The following is a 16,336-nucleotide window of genomic DNA, read 5'->3' as shown; positions in this document are numbered from 1 at the left end:
GGTGAAAGTCTAGAATAAATGTAACCAAGGGTACCAACTTAGGATTTCGTCAAACCTTGGGTGGGAATATATCGTTTACTCAAATTAAATGGATAAACCTTGCATTGAATTGAGGTTCTACTTCTTGCATACAGTCTTAAAGTGTAGTGAAAAACCAACTGGTTTCCAGCATGGATTATTGAGATGGGTAATTAATTCTAAAGGCCTTGAAATGGGTAATTAATTCTAAAGGCCCAATCCATCAAAAGCACGAACTGTGTAGACAACACAAATTTGTAATTAGGTTTAGGCTCCATCTTATTGTGGGTATATCTTTGTACTTAGTACTTGTGTTCATTTCATTTTATTCAATGGTGGTTTTTTTTTTTTTTTTTAGATTAATATTTTGTTACAATTCGATTTTAGATAAGCGTACGTTAATATTTAAGTATCTTTTAAGAGTTGAGCTAACGAACTGAAAACAGAGGGGAGAGAGGTTAAAGAAAAATGATTGTCTTGCGTTTGCCAACCTTTGGTTGTCCATTACATCCTCCCTCAGCCAAATTTTGCAGAGATTTTGACAAATCACTATCGCCACTTTTATTTTCTCCAAACACTGCTCTCTCTTATTCCATATTCAACTTCAAATTAAGCTCCAAAGCTTCTCTCAAGTGCTGTTGCATCAAAAATGAAATTAAAGAACAACCCATTAAGGTATATTCACTTCTACAGCCATATTTACATTGTTTTATTGTCTTTTGGAAAGCAATAGTTAGGGTTTTAGTATATGATATTGACCCAAGTTCTAGATGTTACAAGTTTGGGGGTATCGAGTGTGTAACGGTAATCTATTTGTTAAATGCTTGGTTGGTGGGTTTGATTAGTTTCGATCATTTTTGCGTTTCTAAAGCTTGCCCTAGTTAAAATATTTTAAGACTTAAAAATTTAAAGTACAATACTTTAGTTTTGGAGATAATATCAAATGGTTGGTGGGTTTAATTTGTTTTATTCACTTTCAATAGATTTTTACCTAAGTTGTAGACATAGGTTACTTTAGAGTTTAGTGTTGGTGGGCAGGATATGATGCCGAATTTTTTGTTAGCCATTTAGTGGTTTAATTTCTCTCTTCAGTGTGTTGGTGTTTTTTATAAATTTTTGGAAGTGCAACTGACTCTGATATGGGTGAACAGGGTTTTTCTGTGTTGGCATCAGATATCCCATGGGAGAGTGAGAGTTTATGGAGCACTATGGCTATGTATATGTTTAATTTACATATTCCTTTGGGTTATGGAGGCATGTCTGTTGCTGCGTATGTATTGAATCAACCTGTTCTTGAGCCACAGACTCAAGTGGGTGTAATTCTTTGACTCATTTTGCTTATTCTGCTATCTATGGTGACATATATTTACTGTAATATAGGAAGATGATATAATGTTACTGCAGCTTTCACTCATTTAGAAGATGGTTGCTGTCTTTTAACCAGATTCCATTATGCAGTTGCTTTTTTTCACTGTGATGTGAGGCTAAGACTGAGAGTCTTCAAATGCTGAATTTAAGATGAGCTTGCTTTGAAACAGTTGATATTGTTTTCATAGACTTGGCTCTTTTTCAAGGTGGAGTCTTAATCTTGCAATCTCGCTAGTGGGATCATTTGATACTTTGTGGTCTTTTGTATCAGCCCATAATATTCTCTGTTTTTATTATTATCTCTGTCCTTCTCTATTATTTTGATCTCAAAACCAAGTCTGAGACTGTTTTTTTAATTATTTTTTTCCTTCTCTATAATTTTGATGTCCTGAGTCTGACTGCATAAATGAACTAACATTCATTAGTTGGATGTCATTTCTGAAAAAATGGATTTCGGAGAATTTTCTCCTAATGATCTTAATATTTACTTCTTTATAAAAAAAAAAAAAAAAGGGGATATATTGATTGTTTGATTTCTACTAACCCAACTGTTGTGGTGAACTTGTGCTAGAAGTCCTAATGTTTACCCTCAATGCAGTAGAGTTGAACATCATTTCTCTTATAGATGTTGATATGCATAGACAATCCTATTCATGGACCTGCACATTGATCTTTGACCTTATCTTCAGTGCAGGCACTTTCCTTGCTTGTTTTCCAGATCTTAGAACTCAGTGGAGCTCTGTTTCTACTAAGCAGGACCATTAAGCCGCAGCATGACCTTTTAACTTTGTTCAAAGCTAAAAAGTTATCAGAAGAGAGGAACTGGTTGCTGGCATCTGCACTGGGTCTTGGGTTTCTTATTTTGTTGGTTTTCTCTACGTTGCTCATTGCTGACAGATTATTTGGGGCAAAGGTTTGTATAAAGAACCTTTTTTCCCTATGCTCCCTTCAATATTTTTTTAATAAGAGCTGATGCACTAACTGGAATGCGGGATGAAGCTTTCTTGTGACTGTGTTATGCAGCGAGAACTACTAACTTATGGTTCTCTAATTCAATTTAGAGTCTGTAAATACTGTCTGTTGACTATGAGGTTTAATAGTAGGGGTTTAAACTGAGTAATATCTTTCAGTATGGACTTTAGATATTATTGAAGTCTGTCGCAATTAGAGATCAAAGATAAGAAGTTCAGGGATTTTTCATAAAACCATTTATTTGGATGTTTTTGGGTGTTCAAAGGAAATTGAGGGATTTGCTTATTTTTTGCATAGAAATCTTGGCCCAGTCATTATTTTTACCATGGCAGTTTGAACGAGTTCAGCTCTAATATGTATGTGGGGAAAGTTCCTCAATTTAATAAAAGATAGTTTTAGTAGCCTACTAAATCCATGGGAAGAATTGGAGAAGTAAAGCATAGTCATCCAGTGTGCTAGGAAGCTTCATTTTCTGTTCTTTAACTGTAATTATGTGCACCAATGCTTTACTTTAATCCTGCAGCACTGTAACAACTTTTTGGTGCATATGACTCAAATTAGATATGTTGATTGGTTTCACAAGATGTTCTCAAATATCTGGATTTCTCCATCCTATTTTTTCATAATGTGGTGTTTATAGGCTGCCAGCAATTCCATAATGAAGGAGATACTTCTAAGCAGCAACATATCGAAAACTGCGAGTGTCCTTGTTAATTGCATCATCGCTCCCTTAACTGAAGAAGCTGTTTATAGAGGGTTTTTGTTGACATCTCTTGCTGCCACACTAAACTGGCAAAAGGCAGTTGTCATAAGCTCAGCCATCTTCAGTGCAGCTCACTTTTCAGTCGACAATTTTCTACAATTATTTATCATTGGGTGTGTGTTAGGATGCTCTTATTGTTGGTCTGGCAACTTACGTTCTTCCATTGTTATACATTCCCTGTACAACGCCTTGATACTATTGATGACAATTTTGTCTTAAATTTTTTCATCAAGTCATTGTCTTTAAGTTTACTAGTTAAGAAGCTAAATAATATGTAGTGTAAATTAACTTGTTTATATTAATTGTTTAAAGCATAAGGATAAGATGATATTAAAGTAAATACTAAACATAATAGATTTTAAGAAGCAGAAAAAGAGAAATCTGATTTGGAAATAGAAGAATCATATTCATATATATACACATACACACACACACACACACACACGTATAAGTTGAACAAATGCTGAACAAGAATGCTAAATCTATGGTGGGGCTTGAATGCTGAATAAATGCTGAGCAAGAATGCTAAATGTATGAAGGAGAGGGCAAGTCCTAGTAGTCGAAAGTGGGATTGCTCACCATCATGATCAGCATGTAACTGTAAGTCGTTCCGCATCGCTTTTCTTAGCAACAGGCGTTTGAGTAGGAGAAGCATAAGCCACAGCAACAAGAAAGTGCAGCTACTGCCTGTAAGTTATTTTATCAACTTATGATTTAGTAGTGTAGCATTAGTCATGGTATGAACACTTTATTTTGAATATTACACAATCATTCTTGTTTAAATTTTCAGTGTGACGACCTTGTGTTAAAAGTGACCACCTTCTATTATGCTATTTATCTGCTATATCGAGTGAACACTCTGAGTTAGAGTGATCACAATGCATCTCACAAATTTTATTGAGTAACAGTATTGTGTTTCTAGAATGCATCAGTTGTTATATTCTCTTTTGAGATATTTGTGTGGTCCATAACAATTGTCAAATTCATATTCAATGTGCTGAAAAGTTTTATTCTCCTTGATATGTGGCATCTTGATATTGGAATAAACTTTTATAAAGGTGAATTCAATAAAGTTATTCTTTGTCATATGTCCCCTCGCATTGGAGCCCAAGTTTTCTATATATTCATCTTCTCCAATGCAATTCTTTTCAAGCCTGGTTATTTATCTGATATTACTGTGAAAATTTCTTGAGGTTTCTTTTGTTTTGAATTAGGTTTCATATGCCTTAGATAGGCTTACAAATACCTTTGATAAACTTTGTTTATTTGTTCATGGCTAGAACATGGGTTTCCATTGGTGATGCTTGATGGGATTTCAAGCTTTTCGAGTTGAAGTGCATCTTCAGTGTTGATCCTTGAGAAGAGTTCAAGGCTGACTAGGTGGTCTTGTGAACGTGGAGCTTGCTGTGGTAGTTCGAAGTTCGACCAAATGGTGGAGTTTGAAACGTTGTAAAACATGGAGTGTTCTTGCAACTAATGCTTAACTTTAGCTTTGTAATTAAACTATAAATGTTTACCATAATGGATTAGCTTTATCTAGACTTAGTCTCATGGATGTAAGTATGTTGTCGAACCATATAAAAATCTCTGGTGTTGTTTTACTTTGGTTTATTTCTATTGTTTTATGTTTGTGTTCAAAGAATTCTTAAAATCAACATAGCAACCATTTATGCTTATGATTAATTCGTTTTATAAAGGAATTAAAACTTTCACTACCACAAGGCTATTCACCTTGTTCTCTTTTCGCTATGTCTTGATCGTCAAGTACGTGTGTTTACTTGTACTAGTTATTCCTTTCTTCCACTCTCCTTTTCCAAACAATCCAAATATATACAATCTCTTAAACTTTTTGATGGCATGCAAATGGAAAAAATTAACATTAGCCTGAATTTGATTCAAAAGGATTACCTATATATGTATTTAAGGTGGATTTAATTCTTTAGTTTTAGAAATTATACAAGAAAAAAAAAAGAATTACAATACATCCTAATTAGATATGAATAGAACGAAGTATTTTTAAGGGAACAGTTTATATTGGCAGTGATGCATGGTGTAGAGATGGAAATGGAAGTAGTCATTTGATTTAATTAATTAGTTGATATGAACATATTTGAATTCAATTTCATTAAAGTAATTGATTCGTTTCTTTCTTATGTTCCCTGTCTTCACCCCTACTCATCAACCCATTCTCTCTGTTACGCCAACCTCCTGCAATCATGCTTTGGCTGCCCCACTTCTCCTGTTATGTAATCTATTTTTCAGACAGTTAAGGTTATGTTGTCATTAAATACCTTTATAAACTAATTTAATTTATAATATTAATAGACATAATCTTATTGACTTCCATTCTGGCAGCTAATTCCAGCTGGAATGAGCTGCGTTACTCACTGGACTGGCATCTGTTTTTCTTGGTTTTCAAATTGAATTTCATTAGCTTGTTTAAAGCATTTAACGGCATTATCATCTTAATTTGTTAATAAATGTGTGAATTTATAAGTGGTGGGGCTGTCACAAACGGTTGTTTTTGGAGATTTTTTTAAAGAAATAAAATAAAACATGATTATTTGATGAAAAGTCTTATTTAAAATAGTTAAATCTTGAAATTTCAAATATTTAGATGTACAAAAATTGCCAAACTCTCTCAGCGTTATCTTAAATTGATGTGGGGGCGAAGTGGTCCCCATGAAGGCCCCAATTAGCTGCGCTTATAGTTCAGGAGTTAACTTCACCAAAAAATGACTGACTGGTCCACCTGTTTACAAATGATACCTCATCTCCTAATTATCTCGAATTCTCGCGATTATTTTGTTCACTTATGCCGTTGGATATTTGCCACGTATCCCCTGATGCGTTGGATCCCACTCCTATTCCGTTTATAAGACAACTAGTTGTTATATACTTGGAATCCTTTGATTTGCTTTAAACGAAACCCAGCGGCGCTCCTTCTTTGTTCTTGTTTCAATCAGGGATGGCAGGTTTTGAGCAACAGGTGAAAGAGAGAGCCAAAGTGCTTAAGGTTTTGTTGAAGAAAGGTGTGAAGGTTGTGGGAGATTCATGCAAGAAAGGATGGCTCAAGGTCAAGCAGATGAGAAAATAGAGGCTCAATGAGTGGTTCATCTCCTTCTTTCACTTCTGTTCATCACTATTCTTATGCTGTTTTAGGTTTTATTCATGATGTAAAGATCTGAGTCAGTTTTTTCTTTTTGTTTTGTTTTTTTTTTTATATATATATATTTTGGGTTCGGTTATTAAAGCTGGAAGGATTTTTGTTTATTTTCTAATTTTTTTTAGGTTGTTGGTTTTTTTTTTTTTTTTTTTTTTTGCCCTTTATATATATATATATATATATATTATATAGTATATATAATAATATATCTCTTTGTTGAATTTGAGTCTTGTTGATTTATTCATGTTGGCTTTTGGTTGAATATTGATTTTTTCACCTGAGATACGAGTTTCATAATTTCAGTAGTTGCGTAGATATGAAGAAGATAATTGATTTTTTTAGCCCAACGGTAGAGATGCCAATAAATTTGCTTGTCCCTTATCAATATGAAGATTGTGTTATCGTGTTAACCGCTAGACTTTAATATTAAATTATTTTAAATGTACCAATAATTATGAAATTCTCTGCTACCAGTATGTAACAAGCTGAAGAAGAAGACGAACCTTCCTCATTGTCATGACAGCAGTTTATGGAGTGGTTGCCACTTACCAGTTTCAAAGTTACACATAGGCATAGCCGACCACTCCTGAAAATTAAGGACGGTCGGGATTAACTGGAACAGTTTGGATTAATTATTTTAATTATCAAGAGATATAGTTGAACTTGAATTAACACAAAATAACTTCAAGAAGTTGCATTTATTTTGGATTGATCCAAAAAAGTTGGATAGAAACGGAGAGCGTAAGAACATATAATTAAGATTTAAATGATAAAATTGTTGCATGTATACCTCAAAATTAGATGAAGAGATGAGCCAAATCCGAAAAAGGTAATTATATCTCTATCCTTTCATTTAAGTTGTATATATACATATTCAATTACATCATGGCAGTATGGCACATTAAAGTGTGTTTCTATAGTCTCTAAACTAAACTTTTTAAAGATTTATTTACTTTTAAATTAAAGATTGAGGATTTGATTCAAGGTAGAGTTGAATAATTATTTTGAGATAGAATTTAAAATTTAACCAAAAAAAAAACTCTTATGTTTGCTAATTTATTAAACACCATAATATATAAATTTTTTTTTTAAAATGACAAAAGCATCTTCACCCATTCATAGTGGCCAGATTCTGGCTATCACAGTCGGAATCTGCCGTTACGGCGTACAACTGGTCAAATCTAGCCAGTCGTGCGTCGATTTGGTCGGAAAAGGCCAGAACTATGGCCAGATTGACGCATTATCAGCTAGTTTTGACTAATAGTTCGTAGTTGTGACAGATTCCAGCCATCTCCAACGGTGATTGTCAGAATCTGGTAACTATGGGTGGATAGGGGTGTTTTTGTCAATTTATAATTTTTTTTTAAATAAAGGTATTTTTGTCAATTAACAAACCTAGGAGTTTAAATAGTTTCTTAATTTAGGATATTATTTTGAATATAGGGAAACAAACTTGCATCATGTATTTGTATTTGGGATAAGGACATTACATTTTCATTAGTTTTTATAATAAACAAATCGAATTTTTTTATCATACTAAAAAGTAAGAATGACGATCTTTGTTAAATTATTTAATAAACATAATACTTGTTTGTATAAAAACAAAAAAAAAATCATTTATAATTTGATAATTTTATTCTTAATATAATCTGACAACAGTCTATATTTGCTGGAATATTCATTCACTCAAAATTCCGATCCCATCTCTATTCATTACCATAATGCTATCTATCGTTTTAACGCGCCACATCCATCCATCCTCAGGCCTCAGCCGTTCATCATAACTCATCAACTCTCCCTGCATTCATCAACGTTAGCTACATCTATCATACTTCTCTGAACATAAGATCAGTTTAACTACTAACTAGTAATTACCCCTCACACAAATAACGTTAATCATATACCTCAATTGTACCATCAACGGCTCCTGATTGTACATAACAAATTATTATTGTACTCCCTTGAACACCATATCAGTTGATATATATTTAAGACATGTGGATCATGCTATTCTTTGTAAATTAATCAAATCAAAATCCTTTTGCAAAACTTCGCCAAAATCGGTTAAGAGTCGTTTCATTTTCTTTTTGTTGTCCTTTTTACATTCGATTCTCTTCCACTTTCCCTCGCTTTCTCACTGCCCAAACAGCGTCGAATTCTATTATTCTTTCCTCAAATGGAGATGACAATGGAGGATTCGTGCTCGCATCACGCTCTTCTTCTCTCCATGCTCGCGACGCGCTCTTGGTGTTGGACGGACTCGGCGGTTTGTCAAGATACCTATACCGAGTACGCGACGAATATGTCAAGTTAGGGTTTTCTAAGACTTTGTCGGTATTTGTTTGCTATTGCTTTTAGTTTTTGGTTTTTCTCTTTTCGGAACTGAAATTTTAAGTTCTTGAAATTCGTAGTAAAATAGGAAAATTGGTGGTATTCGTGGTTCAGAAATTGATGTTTGGGTTTCTGAGAAGTTCTTGTGAAATCTAAGTTCAGTAGGCTTTCTTATGGTTGTTGATACTGTTGTGCTGCAGTTTTAAGGAATTAAATCATCCTGAGTTTGAAATTAGGGTTTCAATGTTGTACGTATGAAATTAGTGTTTAGGGTATACTTGATTCCTGAAAGTATCTTTGCCGGTTGGATCTTGGAAGAATTGTTTATCGGGTTTGGGGTGGTATTGAATAAGTGTTCCTAGAACTGTTGCTAGAACTGCTGCTTCCTAGAACTGTTGCTAGAAATGCTGCTTCCTAGAAGGGGCTTTCAATTTGAGATATAACATTTTGGCGGGAAAATTTGTATGGCGGAAAGAGGGAATTAGCGCTTCCTAGAACTGCTGCTAGTAGCTAAGGGAAAATGGCTAGAACACTTAACAATGTCAGAGCACAAGGACACACGTATGGGAGCTTGTGAAGATGGGAAGCGGCTCATATTCTTTTGACTTTGTGGTTTCTCCGTGTTACAGTGATTCAGTGTTGTTTGATCATTTGAGGGTAATCTCACACTGAGAGGTTATCTGTGCTAGGTACTCTCTGGGACCAAACCCTGGCCTTTAATGATGGTGTTCTTTTCTTTGACAATTTCTGAGAAGAAAAACAATTAAAAAGATGAGGTTGTTGGAGTGTCACAACAATGATAACAATCAAGCTATTATTGATATACTGGAAATTGCAAACTCACAATTAGTGTGTGATGGGCTAGATGAGTCTGGGGAAGGACAATCGGAATCCATGCTAAGAATGGTGTTGTGGAAACTGTGATAAGGTGATTCCAGGAGTGTTCATAAAGAAGAATTACTGATTTGAAAGTTAGGTTCATTGGTGTTGGACAATTGCTGCGATGATGCTTCAAAAGGACAAGGGTTCCACTGAGATCTCTAAAATATGGTGTGAATGGTTGGGAAAGAGGGACCTATTGACGAGGACACAGACAAGATTCCAGATCATGACTTCGCTGTTAAACTTTTGCTTATACGTATGATCTGGGTAGACAGGGCTGTTTGATGACGTGAAACTATACTCTCTTCTAGTCATGCAGAAGAACTTGAGAGTAGTGAGACTACTACTGCTAGGAAAGAAAGAGTATTTTCTGACCCAGAAGATGTTAGTGAATCTTTGAGTATTCAATCCAATTCATCTGGGGAGTTTGCTTCAGCTCCAGTAGTGCTCTTAAGTTTGCTTTTGGATCGATCATGACCAGCTTCTGGACACAAGGTTATATCTAGCAAGTCTATAAGGCGAGAGTTGAGACGACAACAGCGCATAGCTGCTGAAAGAATGTGTGATATCTGTCAGCAAAAGATACTTCTTGATAAAGATGTAGCAGCACTAATGAATACGAAGACTGGAAAACTTGCTTGCGCAGTAGAAATATGAATGGGGTAAGAATATCTAAGCAACATGGTCCTGCTTCTTTTTATGGCTATGATGTCATAGTGTTTATAGGTAGGATTTAGCTGGTAATGTCTGTTTTTAGTTCTGCAAGAGGTTATAATTAACAACACACTTTGTTTTTTTCGTTACGTGCTATGGCTTTGACTCGTGATATTTCATGTATTTCACACATTTCCTGCCTCGTACAGGATCCTTCTGTGTGAGAATGAAATAATGATGAACCAGTCAGTCAGTCCAAAAGGGAAACGAAGCTAGAGAAAGAATGGAGCCAAGCACAATGAAGTGGGAAAGGATGGAGAACTTATCTCAAACCAATTTGTTCTGTGCTCTGCCCAGTGTGCCAGGGTACGGTGTGCACATTGAAGGAGATAAGTTGAGGAAGTAACTGTCACTCTCTCTCAGGTTTGCATTTTATGGAAACGATTATTTTTTTCTTTTTATTCTTTAAGTTTTCATGTTGTTTGGTGGTTTGCATTTCTTTTCTTTTTCTGGAATGACAAATACTATGAGTCAATGTTGTAATGTTATGCCAAGATTTACATAAATGGAGCTCTCTGTTTTGCCATATGAGTACAAGGCGTAGTTTTTTTCCTTCTCTTATTGCTAAAATGTTTGTCGGAGAACATGTTTGAAGATAAATTTATATTTTGTCAGACAATCTATACTGAAAAGCAAAAAAGATACTTTTTTTCCTTCTACATTGCTACATTTTGTTGGAGAACAGTTTTGAAGATAATGTATTTTGTATGACATACTATACTTATAGCAGAACGTTCTCAATTTTCTAGATTTGAACTGGAAGTAAAAGTTAAACTGTATCTGTATTCTGTTGTTAGGTTTGCCGGATCTATAGGTAATGGGCTTTCATTTTCTTGTTATGCTTGGAACATATTTTATGAAGACAATAGAGATGTACTTGTACGTCGAGCAAACTTTATTTTTTTAATTACCTTCCCCTTCTTTTAATTATTTCAGATGTTCAGATATAAGATTAAAGTGAGTGATGCACATAGAGCTTGGATGAAAAATCCTGAGTGTGTTGCCAAACTGTCAACAGGATTTCATTTCCCTCCTCAATCTGAAGAACGTTTCAGGTTCTAATTTCTAGTTACAGCTTATTTCTTATAATGTTATAATATTCTTTGTTATTGAACCAAAGGGGTCTATTACTAAAAGTTTGCTGAAGTTGATTTTGTTTTCAATTGTTGGTTTAGGAAAAGGTGTTGCCTCTAAATTGCATTTCTCATAGTGCCAATGAACAGTAGTCATGCACAAGTTTACCGAGAGAGAGCTTGAATGACCATAGGTTTAGTAATAGCATGCAGAATGCTTGAAACAAACATTATCATGTAACCTGTTGTACAGGTAATTGTCAGTTTCTCATGAAATTCTTTAATAGCACTTCAGACAAGGGTGGGTGCGTTCAGGAGTTTAACTTTGTGGATAGCTGTTATATGTTGTCTAACAGAGGTCCAACATCAGTGTACATTGCTTGCATGTGTCTGCACTGTAAATGATTGGTAGATTGACTCTTAATTGTTGAATGCTGTACTTCATTTCTATTTTTTTTTCTTTCTTAACTTATTGATTAAACAGTTTAGCCCCGTCACATATTGCAATGATCACTGGTTGAAAAGTGGGATAATATTACCTTGGAAAGTGTTTCATGGTTTTGGAGATGATTTACACAAGTTTATTTCTAAATATATTTCGTACGTAGTTGAAGCTCACCAGCACTAGCTACCAAGTGATGGGATAGTAACATAATGTGAAAAACTAACACAACTAGGATATGTGCGTCTCCCTTCATTGTATGTTAATGTTTGTCAAACTGGGTCCAGGCAGTGATACTAATCGGCGGCTGAACCTGTCAAACAGTGTTTGTGGCTGGCATGACTATCAGATAATCAAAATAGCTAACATAACACAAGTTTCCAGTATACTTTAAATAGAAAGGAATTTACATTGCCAATTAGGATACAAACTCAATGGTGGATCTGCCGCGACACCTGGCCACTGAACCTTTTATCCAATCCAATACCATATTTTATTGCTTGATAAGAAGGAACCGATGCCCCTGCTCGAGTCTAGCTTTTAAACTATGAATCAAAAGGCTCGAGAGTGAGACAGAAAACTAACCTCAGAGCTAAGCAAAACTCAAGTCAATGGAATCTCTCCTAATCAGATGTGACACCTCAAGAGTAAACTGTTATAGAAATACTGCAGTTTTAACCATTGTCAAAGAAATAAGCAGCCGGCCCATTGAGTTTGTGTATAATTAATTATATATAGGTATTGATACTTACCTTGCCGGCAAATTCATCCAACAAGAAGTTACCTGTGCAAAATCCCAGTTGACAAGCCGGCCCACCTTTCATGCACACTATATAAACCGTTTAAACAATCAGATTCATTCAGGTAATTCGAAAATGGGGTACATTATTCAATGTAAGAACTTGACGCACTTGCTTGTGTTATTAGCACTGATTATTTGTTTGGTGGGAGTTTCAGTGTGTGAGGGTCGGCGATTGTCAGCAGAGGTTTCGAAAATCAGAGGTGAGTATTCAATGGAAACAAGGTTTATGAGCCTTGGAACGAAGCTGCCTAAAGGTCAGCCTGTGCCTCCATCTGGACCCAGCCCTGATATTAACTGATTCAAAATTGGAGTTGCTGTTATAGTATGTGGAATAGTAAGCCATGCAAATGCAATTTGTGCCTATGGTTTGAACAGTGGTAGCAATTAAGAAGTTGAGAAAGCTATTGGTGATGTTATTAAGTTATCGATTATGGAGTGATGATGGTAATAGTTCTTCTTATATATTCATTCATGTATGTATGTATATGTATTTCTTGAGTCTTGACAATTTAATTAAGAGTGGAGTGAATTTAATTATATTTTTTATTTTTATAAAATTCGTATTCTACTTGGAAATTACATTAAAGGTATTTTATACATAAAATTTTGAATCTTATGTGAAACAAGAATTAAAATTCGTATTCGTATCCAACGTTTTCTTTATTTGTTATTCAGTTGGTAATTATGCATAATGTTACTTTAGACATTTCTCCTCATTATAAAATCAAGTGCTCGTTAATTAAAAGCTAGAAGTATCTATATATAAAGATTTTTAGGATTCTCAACTTCATCATTATTAATCCATCAAGATTTATCAGCTAAGCTCACATGGACACATGGCGAAGAACCCTTGTAAGAAAGATATCAAATAATTTGATATTAAAACTTAGAACTTACTTCATTGATGCCATCACTTCATTCACCTTCAAAAGTCAAATAAATTAAATAACATTTTCATAATACAAATTCTAGAGATAATTTAATTTTTTCTTAACTGTTTGTTAAATAACTCATTAAAGAAAGAAAAAAAAACTTAAATTCTCTCATACTTATAACCATAATCAATTATTTTACTATCGATAACTGAATAATTCCACGGCTAAATTCAATTTTGAATATTAAAATTAAAAATTTTATAGAGTGCATAACTTAACTATTCCATTTCCATGTCCATATCCAACCACACTTTGTTCAATTTACTTTTGTTAAGTTTTCCATGACAAAAGAGTTTAAACTAATTAAACTACAAAACAAAGTAGTAATCTTAACCAAAGTCTCTTCATTGTCTCTTGAGAGACACAAATCAAACAAAATGAAGTCTAATTTTTCAATCAAATTCCTGCCTCAATTGCAACAAAGCAATCGAAACACCTATATGGGGTTTTACTTTTACCTTCTCTCTTTTCCACTAAAACCCCAAACCCTTCCTCTTCACGTGACTCGATCTACTAACGGGTTCAGATTATTCCAGACCCAAAAAGCTCAGTAGTAGTCTGGTACCAGTACTGGAACAATGGGTTAATGAAGGAACAAGTGTTGAAAAAATTCAGCATTTCAATTTCTAATTACTCTCTACACAAACATTGGAATGATTTTCAGGGTGGCGGAGAAGATTTTTGAGGAGTGGGAGTCCCAGTGCACCATGTATGATTTCAGGGTACTCAATAAGCTTCTCGTCGCTTACTGTCGAAAGGGTCTTCTTGAAAAGGCTGAATCTGCTCTGAAGAAGGCTTTCGGAAGGAAGAAAGCTGTATGCCATTCCATGGAATGTACTAGCTATAGGGTATACAGAACATAATCAAATGCCCAAGGCAGTTGAGATATTGAGGAAGGGCACACATTCGTCCATCATGGTGTGTTCCGGCGAAGCACCGGGTTGTTGGTAAGGAGCGTGAGCGGGCAAAGGACCTCATCCCACCGAAAGGAATATTCTGAGGCGGCCAAGGAAGGAAGAGGCAGGCCAACAACAGAAGAAAGAAAAGGATAGAATAGAGGTCTCGGGTGTCTACGGCGGAGCCGATCAGTCTCGTGATGAAGAGAAGTCATTTCCGATCTTCCACTAAGGACGTCCTTTCCCACGCTCGTTCGGAAAAACAACTCTTTTTATTTTATAAAAAAGAGCACTCGGGAATAAGCCTAATTAGACCGTTGAATGAGAATGCTTGAATGTGAACCCAGAGGAGTTTTCTAATGAAGTTAACCAAGTTGAGACGATGAATGAATGAATATTCTTCTCCCTCTGATCACGATCATGGCTTGCTCTTGGACTTCACACTTCTTTTCTCTTGGATGGTTTTTCTGCTGATGAAGAAACACAAAAGATACTCGAAACTAAGCCAAGTTAGCCTTCTGCAGCTATCTGCATGAGTGAGATTTACAGTTGGCTTCGTTGACATGTCTGGATCTCTCATGTTTTAGGATGGGGTCTGGTTCTCATCTCATGCTTCTCTGTGCGCCTGTGCATGGAAGACGTTACCTTGCCTGTATTTGTTTAGGAAAGCTACGAGGAGCGAGAACATTGATCACTAAGAGCATATCAAATTAATTCAAATAGAAGTTTGATCACAGCCATGACCATGAACACAAGATCCTTTGAAAAAATCTTGGGTGTAATCAGAGAGCTTTTATGTACTTGACATATTGACATGGCGCTGTCAGATTGATTTAATGCATACATCACCATTTTAACTATATTGATGTTATGATGTTCTACTCTGCCTGAAGAATTTTTATCTTTGTTTCGTACGGGGTTTTACGGCTTGACTTGCAGTGACTAATTAGGGTTTTTAGCTATGCTAATCAAATCAATCAATGAGCTAACACAATCTTATCAATCAACAAGCAATCGATTCAGAGATTGAGTAAAGCATGAAAGAGCAGAAGAAGAAATAGACATTAGGGATTTATAGTGGTTCGGCTAAGGTAGCCTACATCCACTCTTCAAGGCACACTATAGGGTATTTCATTAATCAAGAGAACCAAGATTATAGAGAGTAAACAACCAGAGAAAAAACAAGAAAGAACACACCCGATTAAGCCCTCTCACTACTCTGTCTGTCTCTTGTACATAATAGTCTGATTTTATACACATCAGGACTCTGTTGATTATCCTCCAGCTGTCCAGTATGATCTACAATTCGTTGGAGAAGGTAAGCACTAGAATCTTCTGTCATGAACGAAGAACTAGGGTTGAAATGGGACCAGAGACAAAGAGGGGTGAGCTGTGAGTTTGTTGCAACAGAATGGGTTGTGAGTGCTGACAGGCTTTTCGTAAGTATACGAAATCGTGCAAGTAATAAAGCTCGAGTAAACGAGAGTTGAATCCCAAGAGAACTACCTACCAAGTACCAAACTAGTATATCTTATTGCTATTTGATGAAACAGAATTTTAAGAATGAATTTAATGAAAAAGAATATAAATTAAAAACTAAATAAAAGCAGAATTTTATAAATACTTTGGTAGAAAAGTCCATATGACTAAACCTAGGGCACAAATTTCACATCAATTTAATCCTATGCATTGACAATTATTGCTAACCTAATTAAGCTTATTCTAAAGGCCAAACTCTCTAATATTCCACTAACTTTCTCTCGAACAATTAGCGAATTAACCCTTAAGCAACAACCCAAAATATCTCTAATTAAGTTGAATTTAGAAGCTAAGAGATCATTAAGTTCTATGGAATTTACCAGAGCCTCACAGATCGCGGTAACCTATCTCTAGCGTTTGTTCAATCTATGGTTTTATTACCTTAGACTAATCAAGCTTCATCTCTCGATCTCAACCCAACCCATAAAATCATTC

General features: G+C 35.1%; 1 protein-coding gene across 3 annotated transcripts; it reads left to right on the top strand.

The window, feature by feature from the left end:
- Window positions 1-394: 394 nt before the first annotated feature.
- On the top strand, window positions 395-4,708 carry LOC116111328. 3 transcript variants are annotated; one of them, XM_031397526.1, is made up of 6 exons: window positions 395-693; window positions 1,170-1,328; window positions 2,081-2,299; window positions 2,999-3,234; window positions 3,661-3,810; window positions 4,402-4,708. In XM_031397526.1, exons 1-5 carry the CDS (start codon window positions 487-489, stop codon window positions 3,761-3,763), a joined length of 924 nt encoding a protein of 307 aa, XP_031253386.1. In that variant the 5' UTR covers window positions 395-486; the 3' UTR covers window positions 3,764-3,810; window positions 4,402-4,708. The 3 variants fall into 3 exon arrangements, with proteins under 3 accessions (XP_031253386.1, XP_031253387.1, XP_031253385.1); XM_031397525.1 differs by having other exon boundaries at window positions 397-693; window positions 2,999-3,810; XM_031397527.1 differs by lacking the exon at window positions 1,170-1,328 and having other exon boundaries at window positions 2,999-3,810.
- The last annotated feature ends 11,628 nt before the right edge of the window (window positions 4,709-16,336 follow it).

This window comes from Pistacia vera, unplaced genomic scaffold (assembly GCF_008641045.1).
Source record: "Pistacia vera cultivar Batoury unplaced genomic scaffold, PisVer_v2 Contig631, whole genome shotgun sequence".
Lineage (NCBI taxonomy): Eukaryota > Viridiplantae > Streptophyta > Magnoliopsida > Sapindales > Anacardiaceae > Pistacia > Pistacia vera.
This window is presented reverse-complemented; position numbering and strand designations above follow the sequence as displayed.